Source organism: Pongo pygmaeus, chromosome 1, assembly GCF_028885625.2.
Source record: "Pongo pygmaeus isolate AG05252 chromosome 1, NHGRI_mPonPyg2-v2.0_pri, whole genome shotgun sequence".
Classification (NCBI taxonomy): domain Eukaryota; kingdom Metazoa; phylum Chordata; class Mammalia; order Primates; family Hominidae; genus Pongo; species Pongo pygmaeus.
This window is the reverse complement of record NC_072373.2, coordinates 217,900,053-217,916,889: the sequence shown is the minus strand read 5'-3', so window position 1 is coordinate 217,916,889 and position 16,837 is coordinate 217,900,053. Positions and strand designations below refer to the sequence as shown.

At 45.3% G+C, this 16,837-nt stretch overlaps 1 protein-coding gene across 1 annotated transcript; it reads right to left on the bottom strand.

The window, feature by feature from the left end:
- Positions 1 to 5,301: 5,301 nt before the first annotated feature.
- LOC129007682 (PRAME family member 15-like) lies at positions 5,302 to 11,990 on the bottom strand. Its single transcript, XM_054438840.1, has 4 exons — positions 11,944 to 11,990; positions 8,858 to 9,166; positions 7,609 to 8,190; positions 5,302 to 5,863 (listed from the first exon to the last, which is right to left on the bottom strand). The coding sequence occupies exons 2-4, from the start codon at positions 9,148 to 9,150 to the stop codon at positions 5,302 to 5,304; spliced, it is 1,437 nt and encodes a 478-aa protein (XP_054294815.1). The 5' UTR covers positions 9,151 to 9,166; positions 11,944 to 11,990.
- Between the last annotated feature and the right edge of the window lie 4,847 nt (positions 11,991 to 16,837).

Below are 16,837 nucleotides of genomic sequence, written 5' to 3'. Positions count from 1 at the left end.
ACTTATTCAAGCCTCCGCAATGGTGGGCACTCCTCCCCCAAGCCTTGCTGCCGCCTTGCAGCTTGATCTCAGATTGCTGTGCTAGCAATGAGCGAGGCTCCGTGGGCATAGGACACTCTGAGCCAGGCATGGGATATAATCTCCTGGTGCAGCATTTGCTAAGACCATTGGAAAAGTGCAGTGTTAGGGTGGGAGTGACCCAATTTTCCAGGTGCCGTCTGTCACCCATTTCTTTGACTAGGATAGGGAATTCCCTGACCCCTTGCACTTCCCAGGTGAGGCAATGCCTCACCCTGCTTTGGCTCATGCTCGGTGCACTGCACCCACTGTCCTGCACCCACTTTCTGCCACTCCCCAGTGAGATGAACCTGGTACCTCAGTTGGAAATGCAGAAATCACCCATCTTCTGCGCCGCTCATGCTGGGAGCTGTAGACTGGAGCTGTTCCTATTCGGCCATCTTGGCTCAATCCCCTAGTTAATTTTTGTATTTTTAATAGAGACAGGGTTTCATCATGTTGGCCAGACTGGTCTCGAACTTCTGACTGAGGTGATCCACCCACCTCAGTCTCTGAAAGTGCTGGGATTACAGATGTGAGCCACTGTGCCCGGTCAATTGCTGGACTTTCATGATACACATGGAGTATCCACAGTATCACAGGGGCCATTTTTTTTTCATAATCCAATGTATTTCTATTATTGGTAGTGAGCTAATGTTGATGTCCCCAAGGTAGCAATTTAGTGAGTATACCGATGATAAACATTTCCATGCATCATCTGGTCAACAGCATTTGGTATCAAGTGCCACATTCCAGGCTCAGCAGTGGGAACACAGGATGATTGAGACAAAGTTCCTGATCTTTAGCAGCAATATCGAACAAGTGAGATTGTCAGGGAAGAAGAAATCCTTGTAAAACATGCCATAACCCTACAATTCCGTAATCATTCTCCTGGATATTTAATGAAATGAGTAAACCCACACCTCGATGTTTATAGCAGCTTATTCATAATCGCCAAAACTTGGAATCTAGCAAGTTGCCCTTCACTCAGTGACTGGATAAACAAACTGATCCATCCAGTCAGTGAACTATTATGAAGCCATAAAAAGACATGAAAGATTCCTAAATGCACGTTATTGTACAAGTGAAAGAAGGCAATGTGAAAAGACTCATCCTGTTAGGCATTCCGGAAAAAGCTTTTGCCTTTTTCTATGGAGACAGTAGAAAGCCCAGTGGTTGCGAGGAGTTGGGAGTACAATGGGATGAATGGGAAGAAGACACAGCACTTTTAGGGAAACAAAACTACTCTCCATGATGCTCTAATGGTGGATACATGTCATTATCCCTTTGTTAAAATCCATAGACTGTACAAAAACAGCAATGATCCCTCATGTGAACTATGGACATTGGCAGATAATGATGTGTCCATGTGGCTCATTGATTGTGACAAATTCTCTGTGTTGGTGTGGGTGTTGATCCTGAGGGGGTGCTGTGTATTGAAGGAGGAAGGAAGCAGATGAGAACTCTGGACTTTCTGCTTAGTTTTTCTGTGAATCTAAAACTGCTATAAAGAAAAAAATAGGCTGGGAGTGGTGGCTCACGTCTGTAGTCCTAGCATTTTGGGAAGCTGAGGCAGGTGGCTTGAGGTCAGGGGTTTGAGACCAGCCTGGCTAAAATGACAAAACCGTGTTTCTACTAAAAAACAGTAATACTAATACAAAAATTATCCAGGTGTGGTGGTGCATGCCTGTAATCCCAGCTACTCTGGAGGCTGAGACAGGAGAATTGCTTGAACTCTGGAGGCAGAGGTTGCAGTGAACTGAGATCGTACCACTGCACTCCAGCCTGGGTGACAGAGTGAGACTCCATCTCCAAAGTAAATAAATAAATAAACTCAAGGCTGGGTGGGGTGGCTCATGCCTATAAGGGCTCACTCCCAGCAATTTGGGAGGCTGAGGCAGGTGGATCGCTTGAGCCCAGAAGTTCAAGACAAGTCTGGGCCATATGGTGAAACCTGGTCTTCACTAAAAATACAAAAATAAGCCAGGCATGATGGTGCATGCCTGTTGTTACAGCTACAGGGGGGACTGAGGCAGGGAGATCACCTGAGCCTGGGAGGTTGAGGCTGCAGTGAGCCATGATCCTGCCACTGCACTCCAATCTGGACGATAGAGTGAGACCTTGTCTCAAAATAAAATAAAATAAAATAAAACAAAATAAAATAAATAAAATAAACTCAATATTTTTTAAAACTGTAATGTTTCCTTTCAAAGCTCAAATTGTATTATTCTAAATATATTTTAAAGAAGAAATGATTATTTTTCAGTGTCTTTAAAATTGGTTTTTAAAATCTCATTCGTTTTGACTTTTCAAACCAAGTTAAGTATTCTTTTTCTCACCCTCCTTGACATGGAGTCTTCCTTTTTCACCCAGGCTGGAGTGCAGTGGTGTATTCTCGGCTCACTGCAACCTTTGCCTCCCAGGTTCAAGTGATTCTTTTGCCTCACCCTCCTGACTATCTGAGATTACAGGCACCCATCACCACGCCAGGCTAATTTTTTGTATTTTTAGTAGAGACGGGGTTTCACCATGTTGGCGAGGCTGGTCTCAAAATCCTGAGGCTGCCTTGGCCCCCCAAAGTGCTGGGATTACAAGTGTGAGACGACATGCCCGGCCACAAAAATAAATTTTATTTTATTATTATTTTTTTGAGACGGAGTTTTGCTACTGTTGCCCAGGCTGGAGCACAATGGCTGAGTCTGAGTTCATTGCAACCTCCACCTCCCAGGTTCAAATGATTCTCCTGCCTCAGCCTCCTGAGTAGCTGCAATTACAGACATGTGCCACCACGCCTGCCTAATTTTTTGTATTTTAAGTAGAGAAGGGATTTCTTCATCTTGGTCAGGCTGGTCTCAAACTCCCGACCTCAGTTGATGCACCTGCCTCAGCCTCCCAAAGTGCTGGAATTACAGACATGAGCCACTGCACCTGGCTCATAATAGTAAATTTTTAAAAATGCCATAAAATATAATCCTTGCAACACTCAATTACACCATCTGGTCTGATCTATCAGCAGATGGCACCTGAGACCTATGGATTGGAAATTTTGATCTCATACTCATTATGAATGAATCCAGTCCAGAAATGCCAACCCTTCACCCTGCTGGCTCCTGGGGCTCTGCTCTTTGGGGGAATCATGATGAAATTGTGGCAGAGAGCAGAAGTTGAGCCCCATTGCATGCCCTGAGTTCTTGTTGCCTCTCTATTATCAGGAATAGGAAGTGAGATTGAAAGACGAAAAATGCTGGGACTTCTGCTGAGAAGAGAAAAAACAACAAGATGTATTGATCTTACTGTATGCCAGGCCCCATGCCAAGCCCTAAACATGAACCATCTGATTGGATCCTACCAGGGTCCTATAAGCCGTTGGACATCATCATCCTCATTTTACAGGAACCTGAGGCTCTTGGCTAAGATCCCTGACAGCAACACCAGCCTGTGAGACCTCAGCAGGATCGTTCACTTGGGTGCTCGTTATGCAGGCTTCCTCAGCACAGGGAAGGTCACTCATCACCCACAGGCACTTGATCGTTATCCACCCTTTGATGACGTGAGACCCCAGAACATGCTGCAGTAGTCTCTTCCTTGATAGGGAGAGAGGGGAGGTCCTATGAGAAAATCTCTCATCCATCTGACTTAGCTCCCAAGTAAGATGTAACTTTTTAAATATCAGATGGAAATATTTAAAAAGTGTTACACACCTGCATAGTTTTAGTATTTTAGTGAAAGGGAAAGTGGCTGTCTTTTCTGGCTACAACCAGTTTAATTCAAGAAGGGCTGCTAGTCATCAGTGGAACAAGCAAGGGTTGGTGCTGCCCAGAGACTCCAGCTAATACACAATATGGACATCCCCTTCCAGGGCAGTGGAAAGAGAGTGGCTCCTTGTGCAGTGAAGCTGACATCCACTAACTAAGGCTTCTGGAACCATGTGGAGACTCACAAGGAGTGGGCAGGATCTCAGCATCTGGCTAGCAGAGAAAGACCCTGAGAAGAAGGTGCTTTCCATGTAGATTGGCTCACTGTTCTTGCCCAGTAATGTTCCAGGCCCTTGGTGTCCACGTGGTGTGTATTAACCCATTGAACAGCCACAGAAACTAACAAGGAATTAACAGACATCTAAAGAAGTGAAGAACTGGAGGAGGCCAAGTCAAGCGTGGTGGCTCACACCTATACTCCCTGCATTTTGGGAGGCCAAGACAGGAGAATCACAAGCTCAGGAGTTGCAGATCAGCCTAGGCAAGACAGCGAGGGCTTGTCTCTACTAAAAAAAAGTATCCAGGTGTGGTGGCTCACACAGCTGTAGTCCTAGCTACTCAGGAGGCTGAGATGGGAGGATCGCTTGAACCCAGGGAATAGAGGCTGCAGCGAGCTATGATTGTGCCACTGCACTCCAGCCTGGGTGACAGAAAGAGACCTTTAAAAAACAAATAAATAAAAAGCCTAACACAGTGGCTCGCACCTGTAATTCCAGCACTTTGGTAGGCCTACTTGCGTGAATCACCCAAACTCAGGAGTTTGAGACCAGCCTGACCAACTTAGTGAGGAAACCCAGTCTCTACTAAACATACAAAAATTAGCTGGGCATGGTGGTGCATGCCTGTAATCCCAGTTACTTGGGTGGCTGAGGCAGGAGAATCATTTAAAGCCCAGGTGGTGGTTGCAGTCAGCCGAGATGGCACGATTGCACTCCAAACTCCAGCATGGGCAACAAGAGTGAAACTCTGTCTCAAATAAAAGAATGGGAGGAAACTGATTAAAATAACCAAATTTTATTTCAATGCCTTGATTTTCTTGGGCTGCATCTTATTGATTGGACAACTCAGTGCCTTTTGTTTTTCCATCAATAACTGAAGATTCCTGAGGCTTAAAGTGGAAAACAGGTTACTTAATAATAGAGGGCACCAGACAGTTTCCGCTCAGTTTTCCTTTATTTCTGATTGTTTCTTTACAACCATCCATGCAAGAGTAACTCCCTCATGTATTCTCAAGCCTGAATTCCACTCTAGATATTCACATTCCCATTTCTGACTCTACAGGACACGGGTCCCCAAAGTCCCATCAAATCCATGGCAACAATTCCCCCAAGTCCGGCCCCTGCTTGATCACCTTTCCTTTCCCACTTTCAGAGCCCATGTCTGAAGCGATGGGTTCTGTGCTCCCTTTAGGATGTACCTAAGACCTGGGTTTTAGTTTCCAAGTGTCCAGAAGAAAATGTTTGCCATATCCATCCAAATAGGCAGGCATTCAACAGCAGCACTGATCTGCCTCCAAGTCATAAAATGACCTGTTGCCACAGTCAGGGCAGTAGTCAGTACAGAACAAGATCCTCTTGGGGTGCCTTAAGTCCCTCACTCTCCCCATCAGGTCAGACCTAAGTTGGGCAAATCTGCTCCAGCAGAGAGTACCATCAGCATCATAACTCTCCCGTGGGGCAGGATACAGCTCCAAGCATATGTTGTTGAGTCTGATTGTGTGACACAGCAGGTTCTCCAGGGTGGCCGTGGAGATGGGATTTCCACAGAAGCTGAAGGTGGTGAGCTCAAAGCAGCGGCTCAGGGCAGGCAGGATGACGTTGACTTGGGAGTCTATGATACCACAGTCATCTAATTCCAGGTACTCAAGGGTGGCTGCAACTTTTTCTAGCAGAACTTGGAGAGGCACAAGACTGAAATTGGCCAGTCTGACGCCACTCAGGTCCAGGGTCTTTAGTTGACTGATGCTCGGGCACTGGGATAGATGCTTCAAGTCTGATTCCAAAAGCACACAGTTAGTTATTGCGAGGATCTTTAACGAGGTCTTCAGACAGCTGGGGAGAGAGAGCAAGAAGTTAATTCTGGGGAATCATAGGTGTGAGTGGAGGGTGGAGGGGGATGGCTTCAAGGTAGTGGATGGAGACCATTTTGCCCAAGCCCAGGGTCATTCTGATGGCCTGATGATCAACACTTAGGATGATGCGTGACGAAGAGCTTTGCCACTGACGTCATTTCCACTTTAGGCCTGGCGCAGTAACTCACACCTGTAATCCTAGAACTTTGGGAGGCTGACACTGGTGGATTAGTTGAGATCAGCAGTTTGAGACCAGCCTGGCGATCATGGCAAAACCTCCTCTCTACCAAAAATACAAAAATTAGTCAGGTGCAGTGGAGGGCGCCTGCAATTCCAGCTACTTGGGAGGCTAAGGCAGGAGAATCGCTTGAACACAGGAGGTGTAGGTTGCAGTGAGCAGAGATCATGCCACTATACTCCAGCCTGGGTGACAGAGCGAGACTCTGCAATAAAAAAAAGAGAGAGAAAAATAATTCCATTTGAGGCTGAGTCATTTCTCCACCATTTATAGGAATGGATCAAGTTCACAGAATCCTGAAAGCTGCCTTTCCTCATCTGTCAGGCAGAAAACCACATCTCTGGGCCACAGGAGCTCATTGGAGATTCAGAGATAAAGGACAAACCCAGGTAGGATCCTGCAACATGAGCTGGGGTGAGTGGGGTGCAGGCATCCCTGACACACCTGTATCATCAGCAAAACATCTGTCACTTTCACCATTCTTTGTGCCTCCTCCCCAATCCTCTGTTTCAGAATCATGCATTTCCTAGGTAATTAATTTACCTGGAGCTCAAAACAACATTTTACAACAGGGAATTAGAGATGGGATCATTCATGTTCACCAAACTGTGGGGCACAAAGCTTATATTCTGAAACGTGCAGGTTTGCTGACCATTCCCCTCTTCAGTGCCCGCTGCATTTCCCTACTTCACATCATCTTCTTAAAAATTAGCTTGTTGGCTGGGCGTGGTAGTTCTCACCTATAATCCCACACTTTGGAAGTCCAAGGTGGGTGGATCACCTGAAGTCAGGAGTTCGAGAATAACCTGGCCAACATGGTGAAACCCTGTCTCTACTTCAAATATAAAAATTAGCCAGGTGTGGTGGCCCACGCCTGTAATCCCAGGTACTCAGGAGGCTGAGGCAGGAGAATCGCTTGAACCTGGGAGGCAGAGGTTGCAGCGAGCTGAAATGGCAGAACTGCACTCTAGCCTGGACGATCAAAGTGAAAATCCATCTCGGAAAAAAAAATTTAACTTGTTTGTTTTTACTTTTATTTATTCATTTCTGACAGGGGTCTTGGGATGTTACCCAGACTGGTCTTAAACTCGTAGGCTCAAGCTAGCCTCTTGCCTCAGACTCCCAAAGTGCTAGGATTACAGGCATGAGCCACCATCCCTGGCCTAGTTTTCATCATCTTAACTTAGACACACGTCCTCAGGAAGAATTCAGAAAGGCACCCTCACTAGATCTGAACCGTCCAGTAGCTAGCTTCCTAGCAAGGCAGCCTCTCTATAGCATCTCCCTTAGCTGATCCCTCTGCCTCTATTGGGATGGTTGCATGATACCCATTTCAGGACAGGGCCACCAACAGGACAATGCATGGACATTCTAGTGTCCCCTTCACTATTACATCCTCATAGGCTGGCTCACAGTAGATGCCAACTAGTGTTTACTGTAACAGGCTCTGCTGTGGTCTGCAGAGAAAGCTCAGCACCCTCCCTCACCTGAGCAGCTGATCCAGGTGGCCTTCAAGGAAAGAAACAGAGTTCATATAAAGCATTTGGAGGTGGTTCAGCTTGAGGAACTGAGTGGTGAACTGCGCAACAATCTCCTTCTTCTGCTCTGGGGAAACGTAGCGAGAGACATCCATGTGGGAGAGAACGAGCTTCTGAAGATTCCTCATCTGGCCCAGGTATGGGGTAAACTGTGTGAGGATGGGAAGTATCCGCTTGCAATTCACTTCCACCTCCTGGATACAGTCTAGGTTCACCATTTTCAGGATGCTTCTGATATTGCGGAAGGGCATTCCCAAAATTTTCAGCTTCTTACAGCACAGGTGTAGTACATCTTTCCTGTTCTTGACCCACAGAAGGATGCAGGTGAGGTATTCATCCAGAGTCCTGTTCTTGAGCCACAGTTCTATGAACACAGTCAAGGGCTGCTGTCCTCTCATCCTTGGACAGTCCTGCACTGGTTTTTTGTTCCTCATGGCATTGAGGAAGCACCCATGGGCCATAGCTTCAGACCAAACCATCCAGAAGTTCTCACAGACATCCTGTAAATCCAGCACTTGAAGTTTCCACCTTCTGCAGGAAAATAGAGGTGAGACTGAGAATTTAAGGACTCATTTCTGAACTTAAACTCCACATACTGGATAGCAGCTCCTCCCCTCTCTGATTCTTGTCCCTCTCTCTGACTTTTCTCCACCCTGTTTTTCCCTTGGATCCTGCCCACTTCTACATTTTTTTTTTTTTTTTTTTGAGGCCAAGTCTCCCTCTGTTGCCCAGGCTGGAGTGCAGTGATGCAATGTCAGGTCACTGCAACCTCCGCTTCCCTGGTTCAAATGATTCTCCCGCCTCAACCTAGCAAGTAGTTGGGATTACAGGAGCCCACCACCATGCCCAGCTAATTTTAGTATTTTTAGTAGAGTTGGGGTTTACTGTGTTGGACAGGCTGGTCTCAAACTCTCGACCTCAGCCTCCCAATGTGCTGGGATTACATTGTGAGCCACCGTGCCCGGCCCAGTTCTCACTTTTCATGGTGCCTTTCAGTGCCATTAGAGGACAGATTCCTGTTACCTCCATGGACTTGCATGGTGGGCAGTGCTTTCCCTGAGGAGCTGGTGAATGGCCAAGGCCTCTCAGCTTCCTCACCACCACCATCCCCCCTTGGGCCTCCTCACTTCTCATGACCCAGCTGCTCCTTCTGTTGGACGCCTGGGCCCTCCCGACCAGCCCACCTGGGCCACTTCACCTGGGACGAACCCCGTGGGTAAGCAGTGCATCAAGCCCATCGAGCACAGCTTTGAAGGCCTCCAGACAAGGCATCTTCATCAGAGGCCTCAGAGGGAGGCGGCGGAAGGGCCAGGCCTGCACCATCAGCTTCAGGGCCTCACAGCGTCTCCTGTTGAAGGCCTCCATGAACAGTGGGGGGAAAAGTTCCATGGGCAGCTCCTCCAGGGTGGAGATGGCCAAGGTTTTGTCCCTCAGAAGGCTCTGCCCCGCAAGCTCCAGGAGTCTGGGTGGAGTCCGGATGCTCATCTTCATGAAACTGCAAGGAAAACTTCCAGAGGACAAACCCAGAGAAAAGGCATCACTCTCAGGCCAAGCCCATGCAATCTCATGTTCTCCCAGAGCCAAAGTCACTGCTCTGGCAATGGTGAAAGAGCCCTCAGTTTACTGCAATTCTAGTCTGTACTCATTGGCCACTAAGCCAGCATTCTGCCTCTGCTGCATCAGCACGAGCGTCTCCCCAGCAGTGAGGAGGCAGGGCCACCACTAGCACTTCCTTTCTATCCAGTGCTCCATCCAGTGACTAATGAGTGTGGAGGAACCTGAAAGCTAACCCCTCCCACCTTTGGGGAAATTACTAAGTACTCAGGGTTCTAAAACAATGGGAATGGGAGCGTCACAAGCCTACATGCCTATATTTTCAGTTTCTACAAGCAAGTTTGTTGAGAACATTCATGGGGCATCCCTAGAATAGATTCTAATTGTTTTCTTTTCATTATTTAAGCTTTTTTCTCTTTCTCTCTCTTTCTTCATTCTTTCTTTCCCTCTCTCCCTCCCTTCTTTCTTTCTTTCCCCCTCTCTCCCTTCTTTCTTTCTTGTCTCTCCCTCCCTCCCTTCTCTCATTCTCTCTCTCTCTCTTTCTCTCTCTCTCTCTGTCTCTGTCTCTGACAGGGTCTTGCTCTGTCACCCAGCCTGGAGTGCAGTGGTGGGATCTTTGCTCAGTTCAGCCTTGACCTCCCAGGCTCAAAGGATTCTTCCTCCTCAGCCTCCCAAGTAGCTGGGACCACAGTAATGCATCACCACACCCAGCTAATCTTTTATTTTTTTACATTTTGTAAATACAGTGGATTTCACTATGTTGTCCAAGCTGGTCTTGAACTCCTAGTCTCAAGCAATACACCCCCCTTGGCCTCCCAGAGTACTGGGATTATAGGTGTGAGCCTCCACCTCAGCCTCATTATTGAAAATTTCAGTGAGAAGCTTTGAAAGCTATGTGACAGTTCGCAAGACAGATGTTTCCAATGCACACCTCTTACGCATATTCAAAATGAACCACTTTGGCTGGGTGCAGCGGCTCACACCTGTAATCTGAGCATTTTGTGAGGCCAAGGCAGGTGGATCATCTGAGATCAGGAGTTCAAGACCAGCCTGGCCAACATGGTAAAACCCTGCCTCTACTAAGACAGCAAAAATTAGCCAGGTGCAGTGGTCTGCACCTGTAGTCCAGGCTACTAGGGAGGCTGAGGCAGCAGGATCGCTTGAACCCAGGAGGCAGATGTTGCAGTGAGCTGACATGATACGACTGCATTCCAGCTGGGAGGTAGGCTAGATTCAAAAGAGAGAGAGAGAGAGAGAGCTACATTTGATTAGACTTCTTAATCTCTACCCAGGTAATCCTGATTGGATTTTTGGCTTTCTTCCAGATTAACTGATCGAATTAGATATTTATCCATCAAAATGAAAAATTTATGGATAGGGTGAAAGTCCAGGACTCATTCACTGATTCCCTCCACAAACATGGAGTTTTACTGATATGTGTCCTTCACAGTCCTGAATGTGAGATAGGGAAGGGTTGAATCTCTTCCTGATATTAGACAGAAAGAAAGAAAACTTGAAAGTATCTTTGTTGAGGGATCCTTGGCCTCATCAAATTTATCAAAATATTTCAGAGTTAAAAGAGTTTTACAAAGACAGAGATGACAGTCCCTAAGAAAACACAATAGAAATCTTCATATATCCAATGACCACCTGGCTTTCATAATTTTTTTTGGTGTTGAGGGAGCTGAGTCTCACTTCGTCGCCCAGGCTGGAGTGCAGTGGTGCCATCTCGGCTTGTGGTTATCTCGGCCTCCAAGATTCAAGCAATTCTCATGCTTCAGTCTTCCATGTAGCTGGGATTACATGCATGCACCCCCACACCCATGTCTCCGTTTGGGTGGAAGAGGATGTGATTGGTTTAAAATTAAGCTCAAAGATCCTTTTTGGTTAAGATTTTGTTTTTGTTTTTTGGATAGGCTCTCTCTCTTTTGCCCAGGCAGGAGTACAGCAGTGGTATGAGCATGGCTCACTGCAGCCTCAATCTTCTGGGTTCAAGTGATTCTCCCACACCAGCCACCCAAATAACTGGGACTACATATGCATGTCACCATGCCCTGCTAAATAAAAAAAAAAAAAGAGGCCATGCACCAGTGGCTCACAGCTGAAATCCCAGCACTTTGGGGGGCCAAGGCAGGTGGATCACTTGAGGTCAGGTGTTCGAGTCCAACCTGGCCAGCATGGTGAAACCCCATCTCTACTAAAAATACAAAAATTAGCCAGGCATGGTGGCAGATGTCTGTGATACCAGCTTCTGAGAATGGAGACTGAAGCATGAGAATTGTTTGAACCTGGGAGGTAAAGGTTACAGTGAGTTGAGATCGTGCCACTGCACTCCAGTCTGGGTAACACAGTGAGACTCCATCCCTGCCCTCAAAAAAAAAACATTGTGTAGAGGAGGGTTTTTTTCATGGTGCACAGGTTGGTCTCAAACCCCTGGGCTGAAATGATCCTCCCAGTTTGTCTTCCCAAAGTGTTGGGGTTAAAGGCATGAGTCACTGCTCCCTTCAAGTATTTTGAAATGACATCAACCAAAGCACAATCAACTTTTTTGAAATAAAGACAGAACTGCATTTAGAGGAAAAAATTCAAAGCTTCAAATTGCTCATATGAGAAAAAAAAACAAAACAAAACAGGATACAGCTCTGTGCCATCGTAGGCTACAGTGTCAACATCCCAGACCGACTGACTGTAAGTCAGATGGGAGTGTCCTTACAGAAATTAGTGACTTACCAAATATGGATGTAGTTTAGAAGGTGCTCAGACCTCAGGAAGAACCAAGCAGGAACTACAGGCTTGAAGACTTTGGATCTCTCCTGTGGGTCTTTAGAAGATTTTACTGACCTTTCTAGTCACAACTCCCACCCACGCCCCTCCATGTATCCGCTGCTAGCTTCCAATCAAAAAGTGATATCTGATTGCATTTCTGAAGCTCCATCCAGTTAATCTTGATTGGGTTTTTGGCTCTCCCCAGATTAATGGATTGAATCAGATATCCATTCGTATCACATATCTATATTCAGTTAGTGAAGCAAGAAAATGACAGTGTTAGGGATAGGGTAGAAGTCAGGAATACATTCATTCAAGGCCGGGTGAGGTGGCTCACACCTGTAATACCAGCAGTTTGGGAGGCAGAGGCAGGTGGATTATCTGAGGTCAGGAGATTGAGACCAGCCTGGCCAACATGGTAAAACCCTACCTCTACTAAAATTACAAAAATTAGCCAGGTTTGGTGGTCTGTGCCTATAGTCCAAGCTACTAGGGAGGCTGAGGCAGGAGGATTGCTTGAACCCAGGAAGCAGAGATTGCAGTGAGCTGACAATACACCACTGCAGTCCAGCCTGGGAAATAGGATAGATTCCAAAAAAAAGAAAAAAAGAAAGAGAGAGAGTGAGAACTACATTTTATTAGAGTTCTTAAACTCTACCCAGTTAAACCTGATTGGATTTTTGGCTTTCTTCCAGATTTAGTGATTGAATTAGATATTCATCCATCAAAGTGAAAGAATTAGGGATAGGGTGAAAGTCCAGGAGTCATTCACTGATTCACTCCACAAACATAGAATTTTAATAATATGTGTCCTCCAAAGTCCTGAGTGTGAGATAGGTAAGGGTTGAATCTCTTCCTGATATTACACAGAAAGAAAAAACTTGAAAGTATCTTTGTTGAGGGATCCATGGCCACATCAAATTTATCCAAATATTTCAGAGTTAAAACAGTTTTCAAAGACAGAGTTGACAGTCCCCAAGAAAACACAATAGAAATCTTCATGTATCCAATGATCACCTGGGTGGTATAATCTAATATTTTTTGGTGTGGGGGAAGCTGAGTCTCACTTTTTTCCCCAAGGGTGGAGGGCAGCGGCACCATCTCAGCTCACTGTAACATCTGCCTCTGAAATTCAAGCAATTCTCATGCTTCAGCCTTCCATGTAGCTGGTAATACAGGCATGCACACCAACACCCATGTCTCCATTCAGGTGGAAGAATTACAGTGAGAATGTGATTGGTTTAAAATTAAGGTCAAAGATCCTTTTTGGTTAAGATTTTTTTTTTTTTTTTTTGGACAGGGTCTCTCTCTTTTGCCCAGGCTGGAGTACAGCAGTGGTGTGAGCGTGGCTCACTACAGCCTCAATCTTCTGGGCTCAAGTGATTCTCCCACACCAGCCACCCAAATAGCTGGGACTACAGATGCATGCCACCATGCTCGGCTAATTAAAAAAAAAAAAAGTAGAGTTCGAGCACCAGTGGCTCACAGCTGTAATCCAAGCATTTTGGGAGGCCAAGGCAGGTGGATCACTTGAGGTCAGGTGTTCGAGTCCAACCTGGTCAGCATGGTGAAACCCCACCTCTACTAAAAATACAAAAATTTGGCAGTCATGGTGGCAGATGGCTGTGATACCAGCTTCTGAGGAAGGAGATTGAGGCATGAGAATTGCTCGAACCTGGGAGGTAAAGGTTGCAGTGAGTTGAGACCATGCCACTGCACTCCAGTCTGGGCAACACAGCGAGACTCCATCCTCGTCCTCAAAAAAAAAAACATTGTGTAGAGGAGGGTTTTTGTCATGTTGCCCAGGTTGGTCTCAAACCCCTGGGCTGAAATGATCCTCCCACTTTGGCCTCCCAAAGTGTTGGGGTTAAAGGCCTGAGTCACTGCTCCCTTCAAGTATTTTGAAATGACATCAAACAAAGCACAATCAACTTTTTTGAAATAAAGACAGAACTGCATTTAGAGGAAAAATTCAAAGCTTCAAATTGTTCACATATAAAAAAAAAAGAAAAGACATGATATAGCTCTGTGCCATCGTAGGCTGCAGTGTCAACATCCCAGACCGGTTGACTGTAAGTCAGATGGGAGTGTCCTTACAGAAATTAGTGACTTACCAGATATGGATGTAGTTTAGAAGGTGCTCAGACCTCAGGAAGAACCAAGCAGGAACTCCAGGCTTGAAGACTTTGGGTCTCTCCTGTGGGTCTTTAGAAGATTTTATTGACCTTTGTAATCACAACTCCCACCCACGCCCCTCCACGTATCCGCTGCTAGCTTCCAATCAAAAAGAGATATCTCATTGCATTTCTGAAGCTCCACCCAGTTAATCCTGATTGGGTTTTTGGCTCTCCCCAGATTAATGGATTGAATCAGATATCCTTTCATATCACTTATCTATATTCAGTTCGTGAAGCAAGAAATTGACAGTGTTAGGGATAGGGTAGAAGTCAAGAATACATTCATTCAAGGCCGGTCGATGTGGCTCATACCTGTAATCCCAGCACTTTGGAAGGGCAAGGTGAGTAGATCACCTGATGTCAGGCGTTCAAGAGCAGCCAGATCAAAAAGGTGAAACCTCGTCTCTACAAAAATACAAAATTACAAAAATTATCCGGGCATGATAGCAGGTGCCTGAAACCCAGCTACTCGGGAGGCTGAGGCAGGAGAATTGCTTGAACCCAGGAGGCAATGGTTGCAGTGAGCCAGAATTATGCCACTGCACTCCAGTCTGGGTGACAGAGAGAGGAGATTCTGTCAAAAAATTTAAAAAATCCATTCATTCATGAACTCCAGAAACACTGATGGAATTTTACTAATATGTGAACTTCATAGTCTTGAGTATGAGGCAGGGAAGGACATTAGACATCTGTTTACGACATTAGACAGAAAAATAAAGTCTGAAAGTAGTGTTGTTAGGAGATCTTTGGCCACATCAAAATATAAAAATGCTTTACACTTAAAAAAGCTTTATAAAAACAGAGGAGTCGTCCCTACAAAATCAGAATAAAAATCTCAATGTGTCGAATGGTCTTGGGGATATTGTGTAACCTAAGGTAGCAGATTATATTCTCGTTCTGGTGCAGGACATGTGCCACTGAGGGCGTGAGTGATCTCAGGACTTAGGTTAAGGCTTCTTTGGAAGAAATTGAAACCACATCCATAAACTTTATAAATGTAACCAATGAAGAAAGGAGGGAGAGAAACAAAAATAAACCAAGCTTGCAACACATTCAGCATTCATCAGGAGGTCAGCTTGCTCTCTGACCTGGTTCCTCATGGTTGCTGGCAGCCTACTGTTCCAAAATCATATAGACCTTAGATTACAGTTCCCCTTAACTTCCCTGCAGACAACAATTTAAGCAGTGTAAAACATTAACTTTTTTCATCTGAGATATTCTTTCAGGTTCTGCATGTCAGTGAAACTACTGATGCCAGCTGATCTGAAGGGCCCTGCAACGCACTAACGCACCAAAGAATGCAGTTTCTACATCCTGTTGACTTCTTCCCTCTTACTGCTACCCCAACTTTCCAGCCCCTTGCTTTCCAGGATCCACTGGAAATGCTCAGTACTCCTTGGGGAGATGAACTTGAGGATCTCCTACTAGCTTCTCATTCAGCCACCCTGTGATCATTAAACTCTCTGCCACAAACCCTGCTGTCTCAGAATATTGGTCGGCTACTGTGCAGCAGGCATAGGAACCTGATGGTCCTGTAAGAAATTTATGTGAAAATTACAAAGGGAAGTGAAAGTGGAGGCTGGTCAGGATTGACCTGGGTGTTTTAATGGAATCCTGGGAGTGGACAAAGACTTGGTAAACATGTTGTAGGTTATTGAGGGGGTGGAGAAGGAATCTTTCCAACATTGCACTGAAGGTCATCTTTTTTTCATACTTATGACCAAGAATAACTCTTTCAAAGAATTTATGTAATTCTCCTCATTTTTCCTTTCAAAGCCTTTGTCTTCCTTTACCTCCCCAATTAATCTCACATCTATTCCTATTGCTTTGCTCATTTCATAATAAAAATCCTTTTTTTTTTCCTGTGGAGTCTCTTTCTCTTTTAAGTAGACCATATATTTTGTTGCCACACAAGATAAGTAATCTGGTTTTATGGAGAGAAAGGGACAAAAGAATCCCAATCCTCAACAGCTAGGGGTGATATGAAGGTCAGGATTATTCTTTGTCATATCTGCACCTGCATATTAGCAGTGAAAACGTGCAGGTCACATTAGGTAGACCCAAATTAATCATCTGTGGAAGGTCTTCTGATTGCCTTACATCCTGTTGCTGAGTAAACAATCTGATCTTGGGTCCATGAGTGCCTGAGACTCTTCAAGTACTGTTGAAGGCTTCACCCAGTGACAGTGAGAAGGACACTTATTTGATTCTGATCATGAAGTTTTGCTGGTTGTCTTGCAAGGAAAATGTTTTCGCCTGTGATGTTGTCATCTAAAGTAAATGATTGTAACCTCTGTATTGTCCCTTCCAATGGAAAAAACAAAAACAAGAAACTCAACTGTATTTGAGTCTTGCTAGGATAAAACAAAAGAAAATTAAAAAAAACAAAAACAAAAACTGATAGGAGGAGTCCCATTCCCTTCTTTCAACCTTTCTTACCAAAGCATTCCAACTTGTAACAGACTTTTGAAAACACTCATTTTGTCAGTGTGTGTCTTCCAGGTCGATCCTCACATTTAGCTTCCAATGAAGCTTTATTTAATTATTTCTGCCTCAACTGCCTTAATGTCTATTGACAACAAGTTGCATGGTAATGGTTGGAATTGGGGTGGGAAGGAAAAATATTTCTGTATGTTTTATAAAGTAATCCTTGCATGCCATCATCTCCATTGAAGAATGAA

Bases quoted from the DNA above. Each gene is read 5' to 3' on its own strand.
- LOC129007682 (XM_054438840.1), bottom strand. From the start codon at position 9,150: ATGAAGATGAGCATCCGGACTCCACCCAGACTCCTGGAGCTTGCGGGG. The intron at 8,191-8,857 runs GTGAAGTGGCCC...ATTTTCCTGCAG, and splicing joins ACCCACGGGGTTCGTCCCAG to AAGGTGGAAACTTCAAGTGC. The intron at 5,864-7,608 runs GTGAGGGAGGGT...CTCTCTCCCCAG, and splicing joins CACCTGGATCAGCTGCTCAG to CTGTCTGAAGACCTCGTTAA.